Source organism: Thermobia domestica, chromosome 4, assembly GCF_964235325.1.
Source record: "Thermobia domestica chromosome 4, izTheDome1.hap1.1, whole genome shotgun sequence".
Taxonomy (NCBI): Eukaryota; Metazoa; Arthropoda; class Insecta; order Zygentoma; family Lepismatidae; genus Thermobia; species Thermobia domestica.
The window spans coordinates 316,473,451-316,494,587 of record NC_137457.1 but is presented as its reverse complement, the minus strand read 5'-3'; the positions used below and the strand labels follow the sequence as shown (position 1 = coordinate 316,494,587).

At 37.8% G+C, this 21,137-nt stretch overlaps 1 protein-coding gene across 2 annotated transcripts in view; it reads right to left on the bottom strand.

The window, feature by feature from the left end:
• The window catches only part of LOC145683553 (phospholipid scramblase 2-like), a 126,290-nt gene that overhangs the window by 97,960 nt on the left and 7,193 nt on the right, over positions 1-21,137 (bottom strand). For both annotated transcript variants that reach the window (XR_014131147.1, XM_081754893.1), the window contains exons 2-3: positions 15,980-16,039; positions 13,921-13,992 (exon numbers count right to left, since the gene is read on the bottom strand). Coding sequence is in view for 1 of the 2 variants with exons in the window: in XM_081754893.1 (XP_081611019.1) it covers positions 13,921-13,992; positions 15,980-16,001 (94 nt within the window). In the remaining variant the exon portion in view is untranslated. The remainder of the gene's footprint in view (positions 1-13,920; positions 13,993-15,979; positions 16,040-21,137) is intronic.

The following is a 21,137-nucleotide window of genomic DNA, read 5'->3' as shown; positions in this document are numbered from 1 at the left end:
GCTACAAAATATCAACACAGTTTCTCTGAGTGAAAATTTAGGGGGAAATATTGAGTTCTATCACCAAGTGCTCATTAGAAACATTTCTGACTTGTGTACGTTTAAATTTCAGTGTGTGTTTATCTATTACAACCTTATGCACGACCAAGGTTATAAATAATTAACTATGACCGGAGCTTCAATCCAGTACACTAAGCGGATTCCCAATCAATTTATCTCGGCTTCACGAAAGAGTGGCTACAGTACCACTCCACTGCTTCCAGCTCGTTCCCTTATAAGTTAATATCAAGACCAAATACTTTATCCCGTAACCCATACCAAGCAGTTAACTTGACTGCTACTTTATTCTTGTATATGATAAAACGAACATCAGAATTTATTTAGAAATGTCAGGTATGCATTTCCATCTTCTTTGATTCCTCGACTTCTTAATAAGATGTTATATTACCTAATTATAAACATTTGTTACATTGAAGGTTGTGAATATCTTGTGTGCTATGTGCTACATATTCTGCTTATACAGGATGTCTCTAAAAGAATGGTCTGATTTTAAACGTACATATACATTGATAAAAACATATTATGGGATAAATTGCAAAATACAAAATATTTAAGTTTTTGCTACCCGTCTAACGTGGGTTCCTGTCACCACGGCATGGCGCGTCCTCAGGTAGCGGATCGAGGAGAAGGCCTCTAGATATAGAGGTTAGCTGCGAATATACTGAATAAGCAGTCGCGGACAGACGACCAGGAGTGGTCCTCCTGATTGGGGGTTTGGGTAAGGCTAACACCCTCATCCTGTAGAAAAAGGTACTTGTTCAGAAACATTCACAAAAGCCTCGGACAAGGACTGATAACTTGGTACGACCTCGGCAAAAGAAAATGGACATGAGATTTGGAACATGGAATATTAGAAGTCTTTATAGGGCAGGCGCGTTAAAATCTGTTACGAGTGAGTTAGAGAAATACAAGATGGACGTAGTAGGAGTTCAGGAAGTTAGGTGGGAAGGAAATGGATCTGAGAATTCCGGAAATTTTACGTTCTTTTACGGGGAAGGAAATAAAAATCACCAGTTAGGAACAGGGTTTTTCGTTCACAAACGAATATTACCAGCAATTAAACGGGTTGAATTTGTTACTGACATACTTTCTTTTATTACTCTCAAGGGATGATGGTGTGATATTATTGTTTTAAATGTACATGCTCAAACTGAAGATAAGGGTGATGATATAAAAGACAGTTTTTACGAAGAAGTGGAACGGATATTTGACCAACTCCCGCGATACCATATGAAGATTCTATTAGGGGATTTCAATGTGAAGGTAGGACGAGAGGATATTTTCAAACCGATTATAGGGAACGAAAGTTTGCACAAGGAAAGTAATGACAACGGTGTTAGACTCGTGAACTTTGCAACATCCAAAAACCTAATCGTGAAGAGTACAAAATTCCCACATCGCGACGTTCATAAATACACTTGGACATCACCAGACGGAAAAACACATAATCAAATTGATCACGTTTTAGTAGATAGAAGAAGGCAATCTAGCATAATTGACGTCCGGTCGTTTAGAGGGGCTGATTGTGACACTGATCACTGCCTGGTAGTAGCGATAATACGGGAGAGATTATCGTTGAATAAAGGTAATATTCATGTCCGAAAACGGAGAGATTTAATTTAAAGAAATTAGAAGAGAGCCATGTAAGAAAGGAATACCACATTGAAGTTTCGAACAGATTCTCGGTTTTAGAAGACTCGGAGTGCACTAGTGTTGAAGATACTTGGATTGAAATTACAGATAGCATTAAAAGTTCAGCAATAGAAAAATTGGGACACGCGGAAATACGTAGGAACAAACCATGGTTCGACCAAGAATGCATTAAACTAGAAGACAAGAGAAAACAGGCAAAATTACGGTGGCTACAAAATCCGAATGAAATAACTACACAAAATTTTGCAGATATCAGGCGGGAAACTTCCATAACTTTTAGAACAAAGAAACGGGATTTTTTAAAGCTAAAATTAAGGAACTTGAAGATAATAGTAAAAATAAAAATATTCGGGACATGTACAAGGGGATAAGCGAATTTAAGAAAGGATATCAACCTCGTGCTTCTATATTAAAGAAAGCTGACGGAACAGTTCTCACTGATACGGATAGCCTCTTAAATAGATGGAAAGATTTCTTTGACGATTTGCTGAACACGCAGCCAAAAACTAATGCGTGTGGAGAAAAGGAGATACCCAACGCAGAACCGTATATTCCAGAACCCAATCGAATAGAAGTAGAAGCCGCTATAAAGAAATTAAAGAAACACAAATCTCCGGGTGTGGATGAAATTCCGGCTGAGTTAATTTTAGCTGGAGGCGAAAAATTGTGGAACAAGATACACAAACTCATTCTCCTTATCTGGAACAAGGAAGAGTTGCCACAAGAGTGGAAAGAATCAATCATTGTTCCAATTCACAAGAAAGGCGACAAAACTGACTGTTATAATTATCGACGCATTTCTCTTCTGTCAACATCCTGTAAAATCCTTTCAAATATTCTATTAGCAAGACTGGCCCCATACGCAGATGAAATTATTGGAGATTATCAGTGCGGATTCAGACGAAATCGATCAACTATCGACCAAATATTTACCATTCGCCAAATACTCAAAAAAAACAGTGGGAATACAATACCCCGGTACATCAACTATTTATTGATTTTAGAAAGGCGTACGACTCTGTTAGGAGAGAAACATTGTACAACGTTCTTACAGAACTTGGAATACCGAGAAAGCTAATTGGATTAATTAAGATATGCTTAAGTGAATCCCAAAGTAAAGTCCGGGTAGGAAAATTTTTGTCCACGAGCTTTCACGTCGAAAATGACCTGAAACAAGGAGATGCGTTGTCGCCATTATTATTTAACTTTGTGCTCGAATACGCTATAAGGAAAATCAAAGATAGCAACCAGAGCCTAGAGTTGAACGGTATTCACCAGGTGATGGCATATGCTGATGATGTAAATTTAATAGGGGATGATAGGAGAACAGTAGAATTAAATGCAGAGATCTTATTAAATGCTTGCAGGAACACGGGTTTAGAAGTAAATGCAGAGAAAACTAAATACATGGAAGTGCGTCGGGACCGTAATACAGCAAATTGGGGAGGTGTTAAAATATTAAATAATACTTTTGATAAAGTGGATAGTTTCAAATATTTAGGATCAATATTAACAGACGAAAATCATATTCACGAAGAAATTAAATGTCGACTAAAAGCAGGGAATTCGTGTTACTACTCGGTTCAAAATCTCTTGTCGTCGCGAATTCTGTCGAGGAATTTGAAGCTTAAAATATATAAAACGATAATCATGCCTGTTGTTCTGTATGGTTGCGAAACATGGTCACTTAGTCTGAGGGAAGAACATAGACTGAAAGTATTTAAGAACAGGATCCTGAGACGAATATTCGGACCCAAGAGGGACAAGAATGCTGAATGGCGTAAACTTCATAACGAGGAACTACATAGTTTATACGGTTTACCCAACATTGTTAGGGTCGTCAAGTCTAGGAGGCTTAGGTGGGCAGGTCATGTAGCTAGAATGGAAGAGGGTAGAAACGCTTTCAAAGTCTTGACTGGAAGACCCATAGGAAGACGACCATTAGGAAGATCTAGGCGCAGATGGGAGGATAATATTAAGATGGATCTCGCAGAGATAGGAATACAAAGTAGAAACTGGATGCAATTAGCTAAGGATAGAAGTGAGTGGAGAGCTTTTGTGAATGCGGCACTGAACCTCCGGGTTCCATAGGCCGTAGAGTTAGTTAGTTAGTTACCTATGCTATTACAAATGCTGTGTGTGTCCGCCAGCACCAGCACGAACAACATCTAGACGATAGTTAAATTCCACCTTGTTTCCACCATTTCATCGCAAGTGCGAGGCCGAAATGGACTCTTAGCTTTGCACAAGCATATTGTATCTTCTAATTGGCGATATACCAACGACAAGAGTTTTTGGGTGCAGATGGATTAATGCTAAAACGCCGACGAAAAGCACGCTGGACCGAAATCACTGACTCATTCTTAACAAACTGCAGCACATAAAATGCCTTCCGCTGAGCGGACGTCATCTATACTAATGACCAGGGCCCGGATCTTGTTGAAAAGTCAACTTTTTTCTGATACGCATAGGACAAGGAAAGTTCAAATAAAAACATTATCCATCAACTCTTGGTTCTAAAAATATATTTTTTTAGGGTCAACTTTTGGTCACTTTTTGCCGTTTAGAAGTTTCAGGTCAATTTTTAATATTTTAAGGTAACTTTTAGGTCACTTATGGTCTTTTTATTCTTTTTCTTCTACATAAGGACATCTTAAAATGAAAACTGTTTACGGATTTAAAAACACGAAGTTAAATTATATTTTTCCTGCTTCCTGATTATTGAGGTGGGAAAACTGCATTCCTAACAAGTTAATGAACACTAAGCTGTAGCTGGTTGACGAAAGCTGGGGGTTCGTAAGTGGCCAAAGCAGATGGTTGTAGGTTGTTTACCACAAAGGGTATGACTACGTGAATAACTAAAAATAGAAGACGTACAAAGATTTTAAACAGGGTTTTTATCTGTTATTCTGGTGTATACAATCTACACTTGTGAAGTTTTATTCTTTAAGTGTGCTTCCTAGTTTCAACTTGTGAGTGAATTGATGCTTTCAGTATGTAGAATGCCGAGGCCTAAACCATCTACAACTTCTCATTTAAGACAGATTGTTTCTGAATTTGGTGTGGATGTTTTTAGAACTGACGGTACAATATTACTTTGCAAGGTATGTGAAGCATAAGTGGCAGCAGAGGAAAGATACACTGTGCAAAAGCATATCGGAAGCGAAAAACATTTACGCGCAGTTGAAAACAAATATAGAACCAAGTGTTCGCAGTTGTTACTGGTGGAGAGTGCTTCGAATAGTAAAGGCGAATCCTCAGTTTTCAAAAGAGTTGTGTGAAGTTTTTGTGTCTTCAAATATTCCTCTTTGGAAACTCAGTAATGTGAAATTGCGGGATTTCCTGGAGCATCATACAGGTCGTTCCATTCCAGACGAAACGAATCTTACGCAAAATTACATGCCAAAGTGTAACTAGGACACAATAAGAAAAATAAGAGAGGAACTTTGGACGTAGATATTTTTTGTTTGTATAGACAGACTAGTGATATGAAGGAACGCTATATAGTCAATATTATTGTGGGGGCAGTGAAAGCCGACGAACCTAGCAAAATATTTTTGCTAACTGGTGAAGTGTTGGAATCTGTCAACCATTTTACAATATGTAGACTTTTCGAAAAATCGATATCCCTACTTTGGCCTGAAGGTGTCCAGCATGTTGTTTTTGTATTAGATGCTGCTCCGTGTATAATTAAGGTTGCTAATTCAATAAAATCGTAACAATGTTTACAGTTATTTACTGTAATGCTGAATAAAGTATGAGCTAAATTTTCTGACGATTACAAAGTTCCTGAGATAGTTTGTTGTATCACTGCTCAAAAAATGTTTATGTGTTGCTTAACTGGATATAGGCCTATATATCTGTAACTCAAATATGAAATGCCTAGCTTTTTAATAAATTGGTCAGTGTTTAGTTTTAATATTATTGCTTTTTTTTAAAACCAAAGACACAAATGATCAATTGACTGCAACTAACTGAAACAAAACTTTTGAAAATGAGTGCAAATGGTAATTAAAAACCAATAGATATTTTTAAAAAATGTCAATGTTTTAATGAAATAAACGTTTAAAAAACTGCAAGTTTTAAGGTCAACTTTTGTGAATTTTAGAGTCATTTTACAGGAATTTTAGTGTCATTTTATAGGTCACTTTTTAGAAAATTTTAGGTCAACAAAATCCGGGCCCTGCTAATGACTGATTGCAAAGAAGACGTATTAACTGACATCTAACGGCGATTTTCTGATACTCTAGGCCACGCCTATTCAAACAACACTCATATCCTTCCCGGCACGTCCCATGTTCCGTAATTATTACCGACCAAAATCAGCTCTTTTTTTTTTTTTTTTTGAAACACGGTGTGCTTTACACATATGTAGTTTCTGTTTCGATATGGATTACCGGACACCAAAAGCAGTAAAAACAGTGCGTAATAGCTTCCTGAAATTCCAGCGTTCAAAAAATAAATTTGTCTCCATCTTCATCTCCCCTTTAGAATCAGAAGAGGCGATGATTTATGATTATTCGGATTCAGCGCTGACCACTATACTGAAATTCGATTATTTTCTTTAATTCACTATGATATTGTAAAATTTCTTGGGTAGAGTAATAAAATGTTCACGGGATTTGGACTTTCCCTTCACCTTTTTATTATAAAAAGTCTTTTATGTACACAAATTATAATAAATAATTTCTCTAGAGATTAGATAGCCCGGTGACCAAGCGTCGTGGGCTTTGAGGTGAGGTACTCTCGGTGACCGTGTGTCGTGAGAGGGGTGTAGACTAGGTAACTCTCTCTCGGTGACCGTGCGTCGTGAGAAAGAGGAAAGGAACTCGGTGACCAAGCGTCGTGGGTATAAGGATGGGTACCTCTCGGTGACCAAGCGTCGTGAGAGGGGTTTTAGGTGTTTCGATCAATCCGAGAAGATTGATGTTGGTCGAGGCGTGCAGTTCCTTTTTATCCTGTATTTTCGGCTTCCTTCGTTGATTCTCGTCCTTCCGACTGTTGGCGATGGTGATCGACTCCTCTCCGGGACCGTCGTCTGTTTGTTTTTATTTATTATTAACACATGTAGTTCACACGTGGTTATTGCATGACGTGTAGACATGCGGAACCTTACAATATTGTTTGGTGTCTATACTTCAAATATTTCGATAAGATAAATCTGTTATATTACTTTAGAAACTATTCCATTTGAAATATTGTTTACAAAAGAAATTTGTTCTCACATTTGAATCAAAGTAATCATTTTCTACAGGTCAACCGTTATTCCGATTGTATAAGGTTGCAACTATAGATATAATTTAGTGGCAGTTCATTTTCTTATAGAATGATTCCCTTTGCGAAGAACTGAAGAACTACGTGAACACTTTCTACGTTACTTTCTGCTCAAGAGTACACATCAGAGACAAAAGGAGAAGGATTTACGATTTGATATAATATACAGGGGCTATCTAAAAGCACACCACACAGAACACGTAAGTTTGGCGCTCCACTGTACAACACATGATACAATTGCCGATCGTTTTTTTGTTTTCAATGTGTCATGTAGACCTTCCTCTTCCGTCAGCAATAACCAGTTCACCTGTGAGTGTCGTGATGTGAAAATAGTTCGGTAAAGTGGGCGATGGCATTAAAGTAAAATATTAACCTCCCCTGGGTCCTACAATCACCAGATCTGTACATCATTGAGTCATTGTGCTCTGAGTCAGAAAGGCGTGTTCGGTCTCATTACCCTCCACCAGCATCCCTTAAGAAACTGGAGCATGGTTTGGAAGAAAAATGATGCAAAATTCCACACATCACGATTCAGGAGCCGTATATGTCCATTCCACGTCGAATCAAAGCTATTTTGGACACAAAAAAGGCCCCACACCATACAGAGTCAGTCACATGAGAGAGTCAATCTTTCTCGCATAATATTTAGGCAGAGAAAAGATCTGACCCGCATACCACACTTTAGAAAATATACAAGTATTAACAAACCAGGTGCGTCGGATCAAATTGAAGCTCCAACATTTGTTGTCTGTACTAAGTAGGTGTAATTCTGAAGGTCTGAAGAATAGGGTCCCAAATTATAGCTGTCAGCACGTCAGTTCGAACTGTAAAGGTAAAACTAAGTATTTTGACGTGGTCATTTATCAGATAATGGTGGTCAATGGAAAAGGGTGACTGGACCATGGAATCATTATATAACAATAACTTCAATTTACTCAGATTGATTTTTTCACCACTCACCTGTATGAAACTCAGTAGACACTGTTCAATATGCGCAAACTGTTCATTCGTAGTGAAGAGAAGTGTCACATCATCAGCAACAGCTTGAACGTTGAGAGCTTGAAAATCATGATCCGCTGGCGAGGGGGGAGGCATTAAATGGTAGAACAGAGGTTCAAGCGCTAAACTATATAAATCCATAGATAGAGCAAATCCTGTCTTACTCCACGTCCTACTGAAAAGGGAGCTGTCAGGTGGCCATTTATTTGCACGCGAGAAGTGGCTGAAAGGTACAGTGCACGAATCAGGTCAATAAAGGAATCAGGAAACTTGTAGGCTTGTAGAATAGTGTAGAGTTAGTCGTGGAATAAAAAGCATTTTGGAAATGCACTGATAGTAAACATGCAAGTATGCGCTTAAATTTAAAATTTTCAGTGATGTCACGGATCCTGCTAAAAGCAGAAAACACGTTCTTGGTGGGATGAATTGCTGCCTGGAAATCACTAATAATCTCTTGGCAAACAAGTTTCAAACGTTGTGCTAAAACTTTAGAAAAAAGTTTCATGTCAGTATTAAGTTAAGCGATAGGACGGTAATTTTGTATGGTCACCGGACAGTTCTTTTTAGGTATAAGGACAACGACACCTTGATTATCAATGAAATTGTGATGCCCTAAGAGTTCATTAAAAAGGTGGCATAACACCGCTCCGACAATATCGAAATAGGAGACATAGAATGCATAAATTAGTCCATCTGGTCCGGGACTCTTGCGGTCTTTACATGTACGCAATGCTTCTCCTACTTACGTTAGAGTAATGTCCGCCTTTAATTGTTGGTGTACGTCGGGAGACACCTGGGGCATTGCTTCCGGAAAATTTGTCTCTAGTGCAGTAAGATCATTAAGATCCGTAATTTCACCAGCACCATCCACCGTAATAGCTTCAATGTAGTTCTGTTGACGTCGCTTCTGCGATTGAATATAGTGTTAAAGGAGATGCGTTCAGATTTACAAAATGATGCACATGGAAAGTCTGATAGCGTTCAAGAGCCCTAAGTTGTATGCGTGTAATATGCGTTTTATCACTATCAATATGACTGAGATTTTGAGGGCTGCTAAGTTGAGAACAGAGATCGTTTAGGACCGTGTAGTAACATTCTAAGGTCTGATGAATCTCGCGCTTAACTTCCTTTCCGTACCATTGGAAAAAACGTTTTATATTGGGTTTAACGTAAGAAGTCCACCACTGACAGATAGTCGAAAGTAACGTTGTTGATGTACCCAAAATTGCCAGCATTGACGAAAATCATTCCTAATCGTAGCTGGATGGAGAAGTTGAGCATTTAATTTCCAGTAACTTCTACCATGCGTATGCGAGTCACCTGACGGAATTTTAAGAACACAATAAATTGCTGCGTGGTCACTGAATGAGATAGTACGAATGTCGGTTTCAACTATATTGGAACACTGAGAACACGTTATTTACCCTCTATCTAACCTGGAAATCATATGACCATTCTTACAAGTAAATTTAGGTACCGTCCAATGTTGCCACCACATATCCCTAAGCCGCAACTGTTGGATAAGTCGGGTAAAAGTGACACTATGGTGGAAAATGTCAGTGGTATCGATTTTCCGTTCAAGTACATTAAAGTTACCAGCCATAATAATAAAATCACAATTATCTTTTAAAATCTATACTATTTATTTCCTCGTTATATAAATTATCAGAAGAACGTGCTTTAACTGTTCCAGAAATACCATAAACGTTCACAATATTAAATCCATCACAAACTAAACTGATATTACGGCAAGACGGAAGTCGCTTAATGCGTTCTACGACAATTCCCTTTTTGATAGCAATACTACGATTGTTGGGTCCGATATTCACAATTGCATTGTACATAGGCAGAAATTCAAAACCTTCAAATCGGATCTCTTGCAGAAGAATGATGTTATAACCACTTTGCATAACAAAAGCTTTTAAACTATTTTGCTTCGCTGGATGGTGAATGCCAGCAATATTCATTGTACATAGGCGACGCACGTTAGGTCTAGAAGGAAACGGAGAAACTGCCATCAAGTTATAAATAAATTAAAAACAATGTGAAAAATGACACCAAAAAATTGGATAAGTTGTGCAAGAATACACCATACTACAGAGGGGGCAGAGGAGAAATATTGGAGCCATCTGGAACCCAATCCCCTCCAATCTTCTTGAAGCTTGATAAGAAAGAAAAAGAAAAACAAATAGAAACAGTCCGGTAAACATCACATGAGAACTGCACTACAGGAAACTACAGTAAATGGCATAAGAAACCGAAGGCACGTAAAAGGTGCTGACAAGAAGCTATACACAATAACTTTCGAAGCAGTAGGTTCTGTATCACCACCCTGCTCACGAGACTGGCCTGTAGCAGAGAATTGTTGCAAACCATGTCAGAGGCAAGGTCAGCACCGCCGATATGTGTTTCCGGGTCACCCACACTATCTTGGATTGCTTGGCTAGCACTGTCTGTTTTATTTGAGACCACTTTTCGTTTTTTATGTAATGAAAGCCGTAGTTGATTTCCATGAACACTAGTAAGGGGCAAAGTAGATTCAGATGCAGTTTCAGTAGTTGTGGCTGATTTCTTAGTAAGCTGGACATGAGAGGTAGACAATGGTACATCAGCATGCGACGTTAACAGATTGGGCAGGGGAGTAGGTAGCACTCAGTAGGTTGAGCGCCACTGAATCGGTTCAACACTATCTTGTAGGGCCGCAGCAATTGGCTCAGGTTCAGTTATGACATCATGACATAATAAAGGAAATTCTGTAGGATCATGCACAAAGGGAGGGGTCTCGAGACATCACGAACACTCGTGGAAACACTGGGCCGTAAAGAAGGAGACAGTGAGTTTAACGAGTATTGCGGGGTTTTCGAGAGATTGCCTGTAGATAAAGCTGTCCTTTGAAGGTTGTCCTGTTTCTGCTGAGGACGATTTAACCGACAAGATGGGACCTTGCATTGGGAAACTGGATTATCCGTACTTACACATCGAAAACAGGTATGAAGCTGTCTAGGATGCACAATTGAAGCCTTATAACCCATGAAATGGAGTTTAGAGGGCATGTGTCCCCAATTCTATATAAACGTCGCGAACACCATTCAACACAGGTTTTTTTTAAGTGAGTGCCCCACTTTACAGGTACTATTTGCTTAATCTCACCATATTCACTCAAGGTATCACATACTATATCTATATATATAAAAGAGAACGCACAAAATCCTTTGTCCGCTCATCACGCTAATACGGCTGAACCGATTTCTTTCATTTTTGGGGGGTTGTTAGGATTTGGACCCTAGATGGTTTTTATCATATCACTTTAATTTTCAATTACCAGTGTCTTGAGATAATTGACCAATCAGGTGTTCATACGTAGAAAAAATCCTTTGTCCGCTCATCACGCTAATACGGTTGAACCGATTTCTTTCATTTTTGGGGGGTTGTTAGGATTTGGACCCTAGATGTTTTTTATCATATCACTTTAATTTTCAATTACCAGTGTCTTGAGATAATTGACCATTCAGGTGTCCATACGTACAAATCCTTTGTTATTAGTTCATCATATAAAAATAAACGTACTTATATGCAACCCGCATGACCCTGTGACTCGGCGGGTTAACATAAATGACAGGCGCTATAAATCACTTGAAAGCGAAAAAGTAAAAATTATCTAAGTAACAAAGTTTATTGCGTTCCGGGATGACCGCAGCGAAGCGGGGCGGGTTGGGGTGACCGCAGCGAAGCGGGGCGGGTTAACATAAATGACAGGCGATATAATGTTAACATTAGTGCAATCTTCTATGGTTTTTATCATATCACTTGAAAGCGAAAAAGTAAAAATTATCTAAGTAACAAAGTTTATTGCGTTCCGGGGTGACCGCAGCGAAGCGGGGTGAACGCTGCTAGTCATCACTAAGTTCACACGGTAATTCAAAAATACGGACGTTAGTAAAGTTAGTAGTGGCATCCAAAATATTCACCACAGAGGAAACACCAGTCAAATGACGGAAAGGAACAAAGTCTGTCAAAGTACGTAAAACTTGTTCGAAATTCAGAGCTGTATCCAGTTTAACATATACACAAAAGTCTTCGTTGTGTAATTGAATTGCAATCACTTTGTTCACCAGATCGGGAAAATGTTCACCTAACCATATGTGTATTTCAGCCGGTGACTGTCGTAACTGTCTAAAATTTGAGTCAAACTCAAATTTTAACGTGTTCTGTCGAATGGTATTCATGACGTCGTACTACTTGACACAATTTCCAGTAATTAACACCACTACACACTCCTAAGCACAAGACAGAAAAGAAATAGACTAAACAAGAGGAATAAATGAAACACAGGATATACTTGCACGGAGCGAGGAAAATCACCTCCACACACCGGTGAACTGCAGCCATTAAGCTAACACAAGCACTCTTCGTAACATGCTTCTAGCGATGTATAACGGCTTTCAAAACAATGACATCCATATCTACTGCAATCGCTGTTTTTGTTCTACTTTCACTTTTATTTTAGTATTCAAGCGAGAATTATGTTCTATGTCTTAACTTTGAGTATTCTTTTACATCTGGAAAGATTCCTTTACGTATCTAAATGCTTTTGTACGTATGGAGAGCTAATTGGCAAACAAGCATGTGCTAACATTAATACAAGGTTTCGAAATATTGTATCATTAAGTATTTTAATCAATCTTGCTTTTTTTCTGCACTTGCTAACATGTCTTATTACATTTAAAAGAAGAAAAACACATCTGTAAACTTTTTCCCGATTGCAAAGGTTGGCTTGGAGGTGCGAATCTGGTTTACTTTTTTTCCGGAGTTACTCGAGGTTGGACTTGGAAAATTTTGGCCTCAAAACATCAATAAAGAGTGCTGCCAATCTTTATTAGACAGGGTACACATATAGAATATAATGTGCAAGAGGCATGGAAATTATAACTTATCACCAAAGAGATGTTAGCTGGTAGAACTTTGCTCTACTACTTCATAAATCATCACAAGAATGCTTTATCTGGTTTGCAACCTGCCCCAACATCGTCTTCTAGAACAACTGGCTTTAATAAGGAGGCAGTTAGAGGCAGTTAACAATGTCTTTGATATCCTGCAAGCCAAATACGCCGAACGTAAGTGACCGGCAGATAGAGTATAGGCTATAATGTTGATGAGCCAGCCCTATTTTTTTTTTAAGATATATGGGAAGAAATATTGATCCTATGTGTTATCTGCAAAATGTAGGCACACCTTGACTACGCTGAATGCAGGAAGGATGTTTATCTTTGTGACTTTTGCAAAGAGAATTTACACAAAACTAATTTTAAAATAAAAGATTTCATAGTGACCATTTTAATATATTTTAGTGCCTCTTTCACTTGATGCTGCAATGAATTTTCAATATTTCTGTAATGAACTTTTTACATTCTTTCACCTTATAATGTTTTAACGGTTTGTGATAAATAAAATTTTGTTTGTATGAATAAACCTGTCATACATATTTCTATTTAAAACAGTTATGTAATTTCTACAAGGGACTTATATTCCCAACACAAAGCTTTCTTTTCTCTACAATATGACTTTATTTTATTTTTTAAAATATTCCCAAAAGTTGCTCATAATGTTTCATATTTTAACATTTTTCGTTTTTTTTCTTATTATCTTAACATCTTTCAAAAACTAGCGGCTGATAATAGTAACTTTACCTCTACGTTTAAAAGTGGAAGCTGAACCACTTTTGGTGTATTCAATCCTCTCCCACTGGGACTTAGACCCAGGACTTCTTACATCAAAGGCACTTATGCTAGTCATTAGACAAGGGAAGCGGGCACAGAATATTTAAAACTAGATCGATAATGTCATTGTTTCAAAGGTATTTATAAACTTAGTTCAATAAAAAAATCACATGAATTAGTTCACGTGTACATATATACATATGTATGTAATACCTACTCTTCGGCTCAACCAATACTGTTCCTGGAGGTAGTGAATGATATCCTGGTTGACCAGGTGGATTATCACCATCTGGAAAGAAAATAAAATCAATCATTAAGCTTTATTTTAAATTTATCAGAAAATAGTATACCACCATTTCTCTGGTACCTTTCCATAAACGTAGTACGGTCAGAAACAAACTACCCTACAACCTACAGAGTAACTTCTGAAAGAATTGAACCAGTGGAATACGGTTTTCGGTACCACGCAGAGAGAATTAGGTTCAGTCTACGTCGAAGAAAGCTGTACCAATATAGTTCCAAGGTTATTGACCAAAAAACACATGTTAGATGTATAAACTCAGTTTTACTGAGGAGTATACAAGTTTCGAACTTATGTACAGGGCAATTCAAACTAAATCACACAAAAAGAAAAACTATTTGTGATTGTTGTAATGACCTTCTGTGGGAATTGACATAATTCAGGTGCATATATTGTGGAATACCGGGTCCCTAGATCACCACACGAGGAACTTACTATAATATGTATAAAGTATTTTATGTTAACCATTTTACGGTTTATTTTCTTCTTTTAATGGTACACTTCTGTTCACAAAAATTTGGACTGTCTTTCATGGACTAAGTCCAAAGAAATGACCCTAGATCCGTATGAATTCCCTTAGGTTTGACTCATTTTCCCTGCCTTTTTATCAGAGACAGGGCGGAAATAGAAGGATAATATTTCTATTGCATATTGTAATTTCGTTGTGGAATCAAACACGGCTATCACGCAGAAAGTTACAGGAATCTTGAGACGCAAATTTGATATGTGACATACATGTTTAATATAGTACAATTAAAAAAGAGAAACGTAAGTACGAGCAATATTATAACCACAAATAGACCACAATGGTTAAGCAAAACATTTACGCCATTTGTTAGTTGTTTCGCTTTCAATTCAAATGTCTATATGACATGACCTTTTCCAGTTACCTGTCTAGAAGAAAAGAAAATCAAGGAGTAACTTATCAAAAGACTACCGAAATCAGCAGAGTAAAACAAAAATATGGTATTTTCTTGAAACATGTATTTCATCCTTTCAATCCTTTGCTTAGGAGATTGAGAGGAAAAAGCGGTCTTCACTCCTAAAATGGTTGAACATCTCAAAAAACAAAGTATAATCACCTTTATTTGCGATGTCAGTATTACAACCTTCATAACATAATAATATTATTCCATGTTAGAAAGTAATAGAACAGAAAGAAACCATAACTTAAGGTACCAATATGCATTAATATACTTTGCTGGGGATGCTTGAGAGCTTTTCTTTATGTGTTTTTATTAAAGCCTGATTCTAAAAACAATCCAGCAACTTAAATTTGAAAAGCAACCATCGTTTGATTCATGTTTATAAGACACATTATAAAATAATTCATATATTAATAAAATAGAGCGTATTACTAGTTAGGAACGTTATTTTGAGTTTGATGTATAAATACTCTGTCAGGCGTAGCTTTAGATCGCTAACGTACCTTATGTTTTCGAACATAGAACGAAGAATTCTAGGATTTTGACAAGAGACTATCTTCATGAAAATGATCGTAATATCTCCCAATTACGCACCAAGTACAACGTAAGGCATATATGCATCCCTACTGAGTACGTATGTATTTATACATTCCACAATTATATTGATAACCTTCCTTCAGGTGTTTGATTCCATTCAACTGTATGATTTCTAGGTTCACTCACAAAAGAATATATGGGATGGAGTATACAATTGCGTAATTGTCATTTCACAAACCTTCATAACCCCCCATAAGAAAAAATCACAGGATGTAAGATGACATGACCTTGCTGAATACTTCCGTAAAATATATTTATAATAACAACACGTGCCATTCGTAAACTGTTCTTTAACTGAAAACAAACGATTCGGAACTATTGAAGCTACATTAATTGGAATGACAACATGTAACAATAATACTAAGAACAAGTCTGTCAAAATTGAAAGACAAGAAATTATACTTGATTCAATTTCAGTATCGTATATAGAAACACAACAGAATTATACTTACAACCTGGCGGTGGGTACGCCATTTTTCACAATTTCCACTGCAGAAAGAGCTCCTCAATCTCTGAAATAAGAAAGATTTATACATGCTAAATAAAAATTTTGTTCTCTTATTTGAATACAACATATTAAACATTATTCGAATATAATGAGAAATTGAGTGACTCTGGAAATGTTCCTATTGAGAAGGTGGAAGTGAAAGCGATTGAGAAACGAACAGGAAAACAGAATACTGTTATTGTATCCATTGAGAGAGAAGAGCGTATTCTATTTCGCTGTAAGAATACAGATGAATATAGGTAAGAATATATTTTTAACATACAAAAATATGGATGAATGGAAGAGTAAGTCTCCAAAATGTGTACTAAGACAAAACCACAAAAGTAATCGAAGTTCCCTTCTGGGTCTGATGCTGAGACAAAATCGCGTGGTCGCTCTGGAAACATCCAAACCCGTTTTTCTCGCAAAGTCGTCGATATGCCATGTTCCTACTAAGAAAAATACAATTATCACGTTTCCAACATTGCAACTTCGTTTCTTTCTAGACCTAACAGCTTGTGGTCTCTCATTAACTTAAGAAGAAATAAAACTAGTATACCCAAGAACAACTATGCTAGGAGCATTGTTACTGGAGAACATAGAGCTGAATCATTCAATTATTATTTTTAGAGAAATTTCTCCAGTCGGTACCTAATCCTTTTCCTGCTCTTAACAGTATCTTCGCATTCCCTATCCTTGATTTCTAGTACGCCCGCCTAAATTAGGTCAATCTTATCAGTTCTATCTGGCCATCGTTCTCTTGAACCTGGCAATGTTTATGCAACCTTCCTTCACAATACAGCCGCGTCAATTGCTTACCCTGTGGCTTTTTTCATTTAATATATAGTTTACAGAAGGCATCTATCCCCAACTTTGGAAACAGACTGACATTATTCCAATCTATAAATTAAACTAATATATAAACCTATGACACTAGCACTAATATATGTTCCTATAGACCCATTTCGCTTCTCTCTTCGTTTCAATTATTTGCGAACACGTCATAAAGGACAGACTCTATAAGTTCACAGTCCCTTATTTGGACATCGCACAACATTGTTTCCTGCAACAGAAATCATGCTTTACAAATCTATCAGAGTTTCTTATTCATGCTCTAAGCTGTTTCAGAGAGTTCTCAACTGGATGTAATATATTTAGATTTCTCAAAAGCTTTCGATAAAATTGACACCCATCTTCTTCTTCACAAGCTATCCAAAATATTTAAACTTCATAACAAATTCCTTTCCGTGCTAAAGGATTATCTTACTGATCGTATGCAACATATTGTTCTGCTATATCCAACATCCAAATTTGTCCCAGTCTTTCTGTGGCTTCCCAGTAGTGTTCCATGTCTGGTGCTATTTCTTCTTAACATGGATGATCTCCCTTCCTTCCTGTCTTTACCATCTACGAACATTCTTCTCTTTGCTGATGACTGTAAAGTTTCCCAAAATATATCTAGCATACATGATGCCCTACGACTTCAACAAATTCTCGCTAAACTTACTGACTTGTGTGAGACTTGGAATTTAAAACTAAACCCTCGAAAATATTGCACTGTTAGAATTTCTATGAAGAAAAATAAAATTTACCATACATATTGTATTAATAACAGTTCTATAGTAAGAGTTGCGACACATAAAGACCTCGGAGCAGGCCCGTAGCCAGCCCAAATATATAGGGGGTCCAGCTGAAGTTAGGGGGGTCAAATCCAATTATATTATGGTTCATCACCATGTTATAGTTCATTTACAAGCCTACCATGAAAATTTTACGGGGACCAGCAAAAACGGGCCTGCCTCGGAGTATTATTCGATGAAAAACTCACATTCGCTGATCACATCACTGTTACTGTAAAGAGTGTTATGAGGATACTAAGTATGCTTTATAGATTTGGTGATATTCGCGATCTCAAATCACTCAGCATTTTCTTCAAAGCTTTTGTATCACCTAAAATTGAATATTGCTCTCCGATATGGAATATGGTGTGTGCTTCAAACTTATCCCGTTTTGATTCTGTTCTTAACTTTTTTTCTTGCCATTGTCCAACAAAGGGTTCCTACGGTGCATAGTCTTAATAAAACAGAGCTCCTAAACAAACTCAATATTCAGACCTCACTTACTCGACGTATGGGGGCAGACTTGCTACTTCTCCATAAAATTTTCAAGAGGAAAATTAACACCGAATTCTTGGTCTCCGTTCTCAATTTTCGTGTACATTCTCGTCTTACTCGCAGTCATAAGTTACTTACATATGTAACGTCCAGATTATCAATTATACAACGTTCTTTATACTTCAGGCTGGCGTCGTTGTATACTACAGAGGTTGTTCAGTCTACATTTGGCCAATTTCGACTTACCTAAAAATTTAGAAGAATCCATAGCGCCAGGTCGGTAAGTGCCCGATGTGTTTCCCTTGGTTCCTAACAATAGCCCGACAGCGTAATTTCCACTGTAATAGGCTTCTCTGAAGAACTGGGAGGGGAATCTTGTCCCATTCCCTTTGCACAGCTTTCCAAAGTCCTTCCACATTTGTCACACGCCGTTTTCCCAAAGCCCGCTTCAGCAATACAAATCCACAATAGTCCATAGGACTTGCATATGGAGATTTAGCTGGTACCTCATTGAAAGGTATGACCTGTATACCACTTGCCTCCTCCATCTCCCTGTACAATGCGAAGGACGATCGTGAGGTATGTGATGAGGCCTTGTCCATGTGAATGTTCACCAGATTGGCGTCATTTCCGTACATTGTTGGAATCTCATGCTCGTAGATCGGACGCATGATCTGCACCTGAAAATACTGCGAATTTATTTTGCCACCCTACGAATCTTCAGTTTACCTCGGTAACAGTAGCCAGTAACGACCATGAACCCTTTTGGGAAGGATTCTTTAAGACACGGACCCACCTTCTGAATTTCTTGACGCCTTTCTCTCGGTACATGATGGCTCTCGGTTTGCCGCAGTCGGAAAGGTAAATCCATGCTTCATCGAGCGTTACGACGTACATGTACCACCTTTGTTTTGCCAGATGCCGTTCGTACAGCTTCCGGGAGTTACACTTTCGTTCCTTTTGGTGGGCATGCCTGAGAAGATGGCCGCCAGCTTTCATGACTTTTTCCAGTTTGAGTGGATGGTGTAACGTCCGCTCACAGTCCCCAAAGACACGTCAAGACGATTAGAGCCATACACCTTTGTGTTGGCGGATTTTCTTGCTTTGCCATTTTGCAAAGTTTTCTCTGCATGGTGGAGGTGGCCTTGATGCATTCCCGCTTCCTAGGCAACTTCGTTGGTGATCCAAATGTTGGAGCTTCGTTGCCCTTGTACTTTTTAATAACATTTTATTCCACTTAAACTGATGTTGCAACCATTCTTCTTGTACTGTTTTCTAATGACAGAAACACTAAAGTGGGCGTCATAAAGAGCAGCAACATAGCCTTCCCAAAACCGGCTTAATTTGGGCGGCATTTTGGTCACAGTGCGGAAACCCACACACTTGGAAACAAATTTAAGACAACACTTACAACAACGGTCCTGTTTTGTGCGTTATTGTCGTCCGCGCGGAAAAACAACTCCGTTCCCAGGAAGCCACTACACAACACTGCAGGACGACACGAGCCAGGTCGGATGAGTCCATTCTGCCCGGGAGGGGGAAGGAACGAAATCGGCCAAACATTGGCTGAACAACCTCTGTAGTTTATCTTCAGATGTTGATATTTCTGACTCCGAAACCCATTTAGAAACAAACTAAAGTTTCTGTAAATCTGGTAAATATTTGATTTTTTCTTGTTGTTTCTTATATAATTTGTTACATTGTTTCAGTGTAAAATTTGTAAAGATCTGTGTTACAAACATTTATAATTAAACATATAAATATCTATTTATTGTTGGAAATGGTATATTTCTGAAAAATATTTAAAATGATGGTTGTTTTCTTCCTCTTTTCAAGCAGTATAACAATAGCCGTTTGTAGTTGTAAATACAATTACACGATATAAGCAGTGTTGCAAACTTTATCAATGTTTATCATATCTTCAGAACTGTTTGAGATATCGAATTGCTGTTAACGGCAAAATAATTTATAGGGTTCATGGGAAACCATGCATGTAACTACATATAATACTTATCTGTTTTTTTTTTTTTTTTAAATAAAGCCTTTCAAAAAATTCAAATTTTCAAGCCCTGGTTACTTCATTGCTATTCATTCGAAAGAAGTCATACCATGACCATCGTATCAAACGGTTAGGTATTTTTGATGTGCATTATTCTGTTCACCTCAGTTATGCTGTGTGTGTGGTAGAGGCTCCCATACTTTGGATGTTTGTGATACTTTAACATCCTTAGTTTGCAACACCGAATAGTGAAGTTGGTATCAGTGTTGTCACACTTGGTACAATTGTACCAAATTCAGCCCTTTTTGTCATTCATCGGTCCGTTGGTGCCACGCTCGCATTTTCAGCCCCTTTTGTGAAAAAGTTGGTACAATTCTACCCAATTAAGCCCCATTTAATAAATACTGTTAAAAGTGTCAGTAAGACTTTTCTTACATCTCACGTTACTCATACTGAGTGTAGGACTCTAAAAAACCCGGTTGAACATTCATTCTGTGGCATTACACTGCATAACGCTACGAACTTTGTGTGGATAATTCGTAATTCTAACTATGTCAAGAAACAAATTACGCTAGATGGGCGTATCCGCACCGCACATGAAGGAGACGACGAAGAAGCAGTGTGGTGGAAATTTTAGCTTGAAATCTTGAAAACAAAAAGTAGCACAATATGCTTCTTACAGTTATTATCCTCCTTCGCTCGTGAAATAAGCGAGAATAAAATGCAATAATTTATATTTTAATAGTTTATTATAACGTACTGTTTACTCACGAACTGGGACATAATTGATTTGTTCCTCATTTTATAAATATATTTTCATATATGGTCATAACGCCGTTTTGATTTATTGGTCACTTTGAAATAGACGCGCATTTGGTTTCCTTACAATACATACCGATGATGATAACTGTTTTCCCTTTTAATTTGCGGTCTCTGTTATACTCCCTTCGTGCGAGAAAATCTACTTCCACGGTTGTTCGGGGCAGGGATGAATTCAGGGGGTAGCCCGG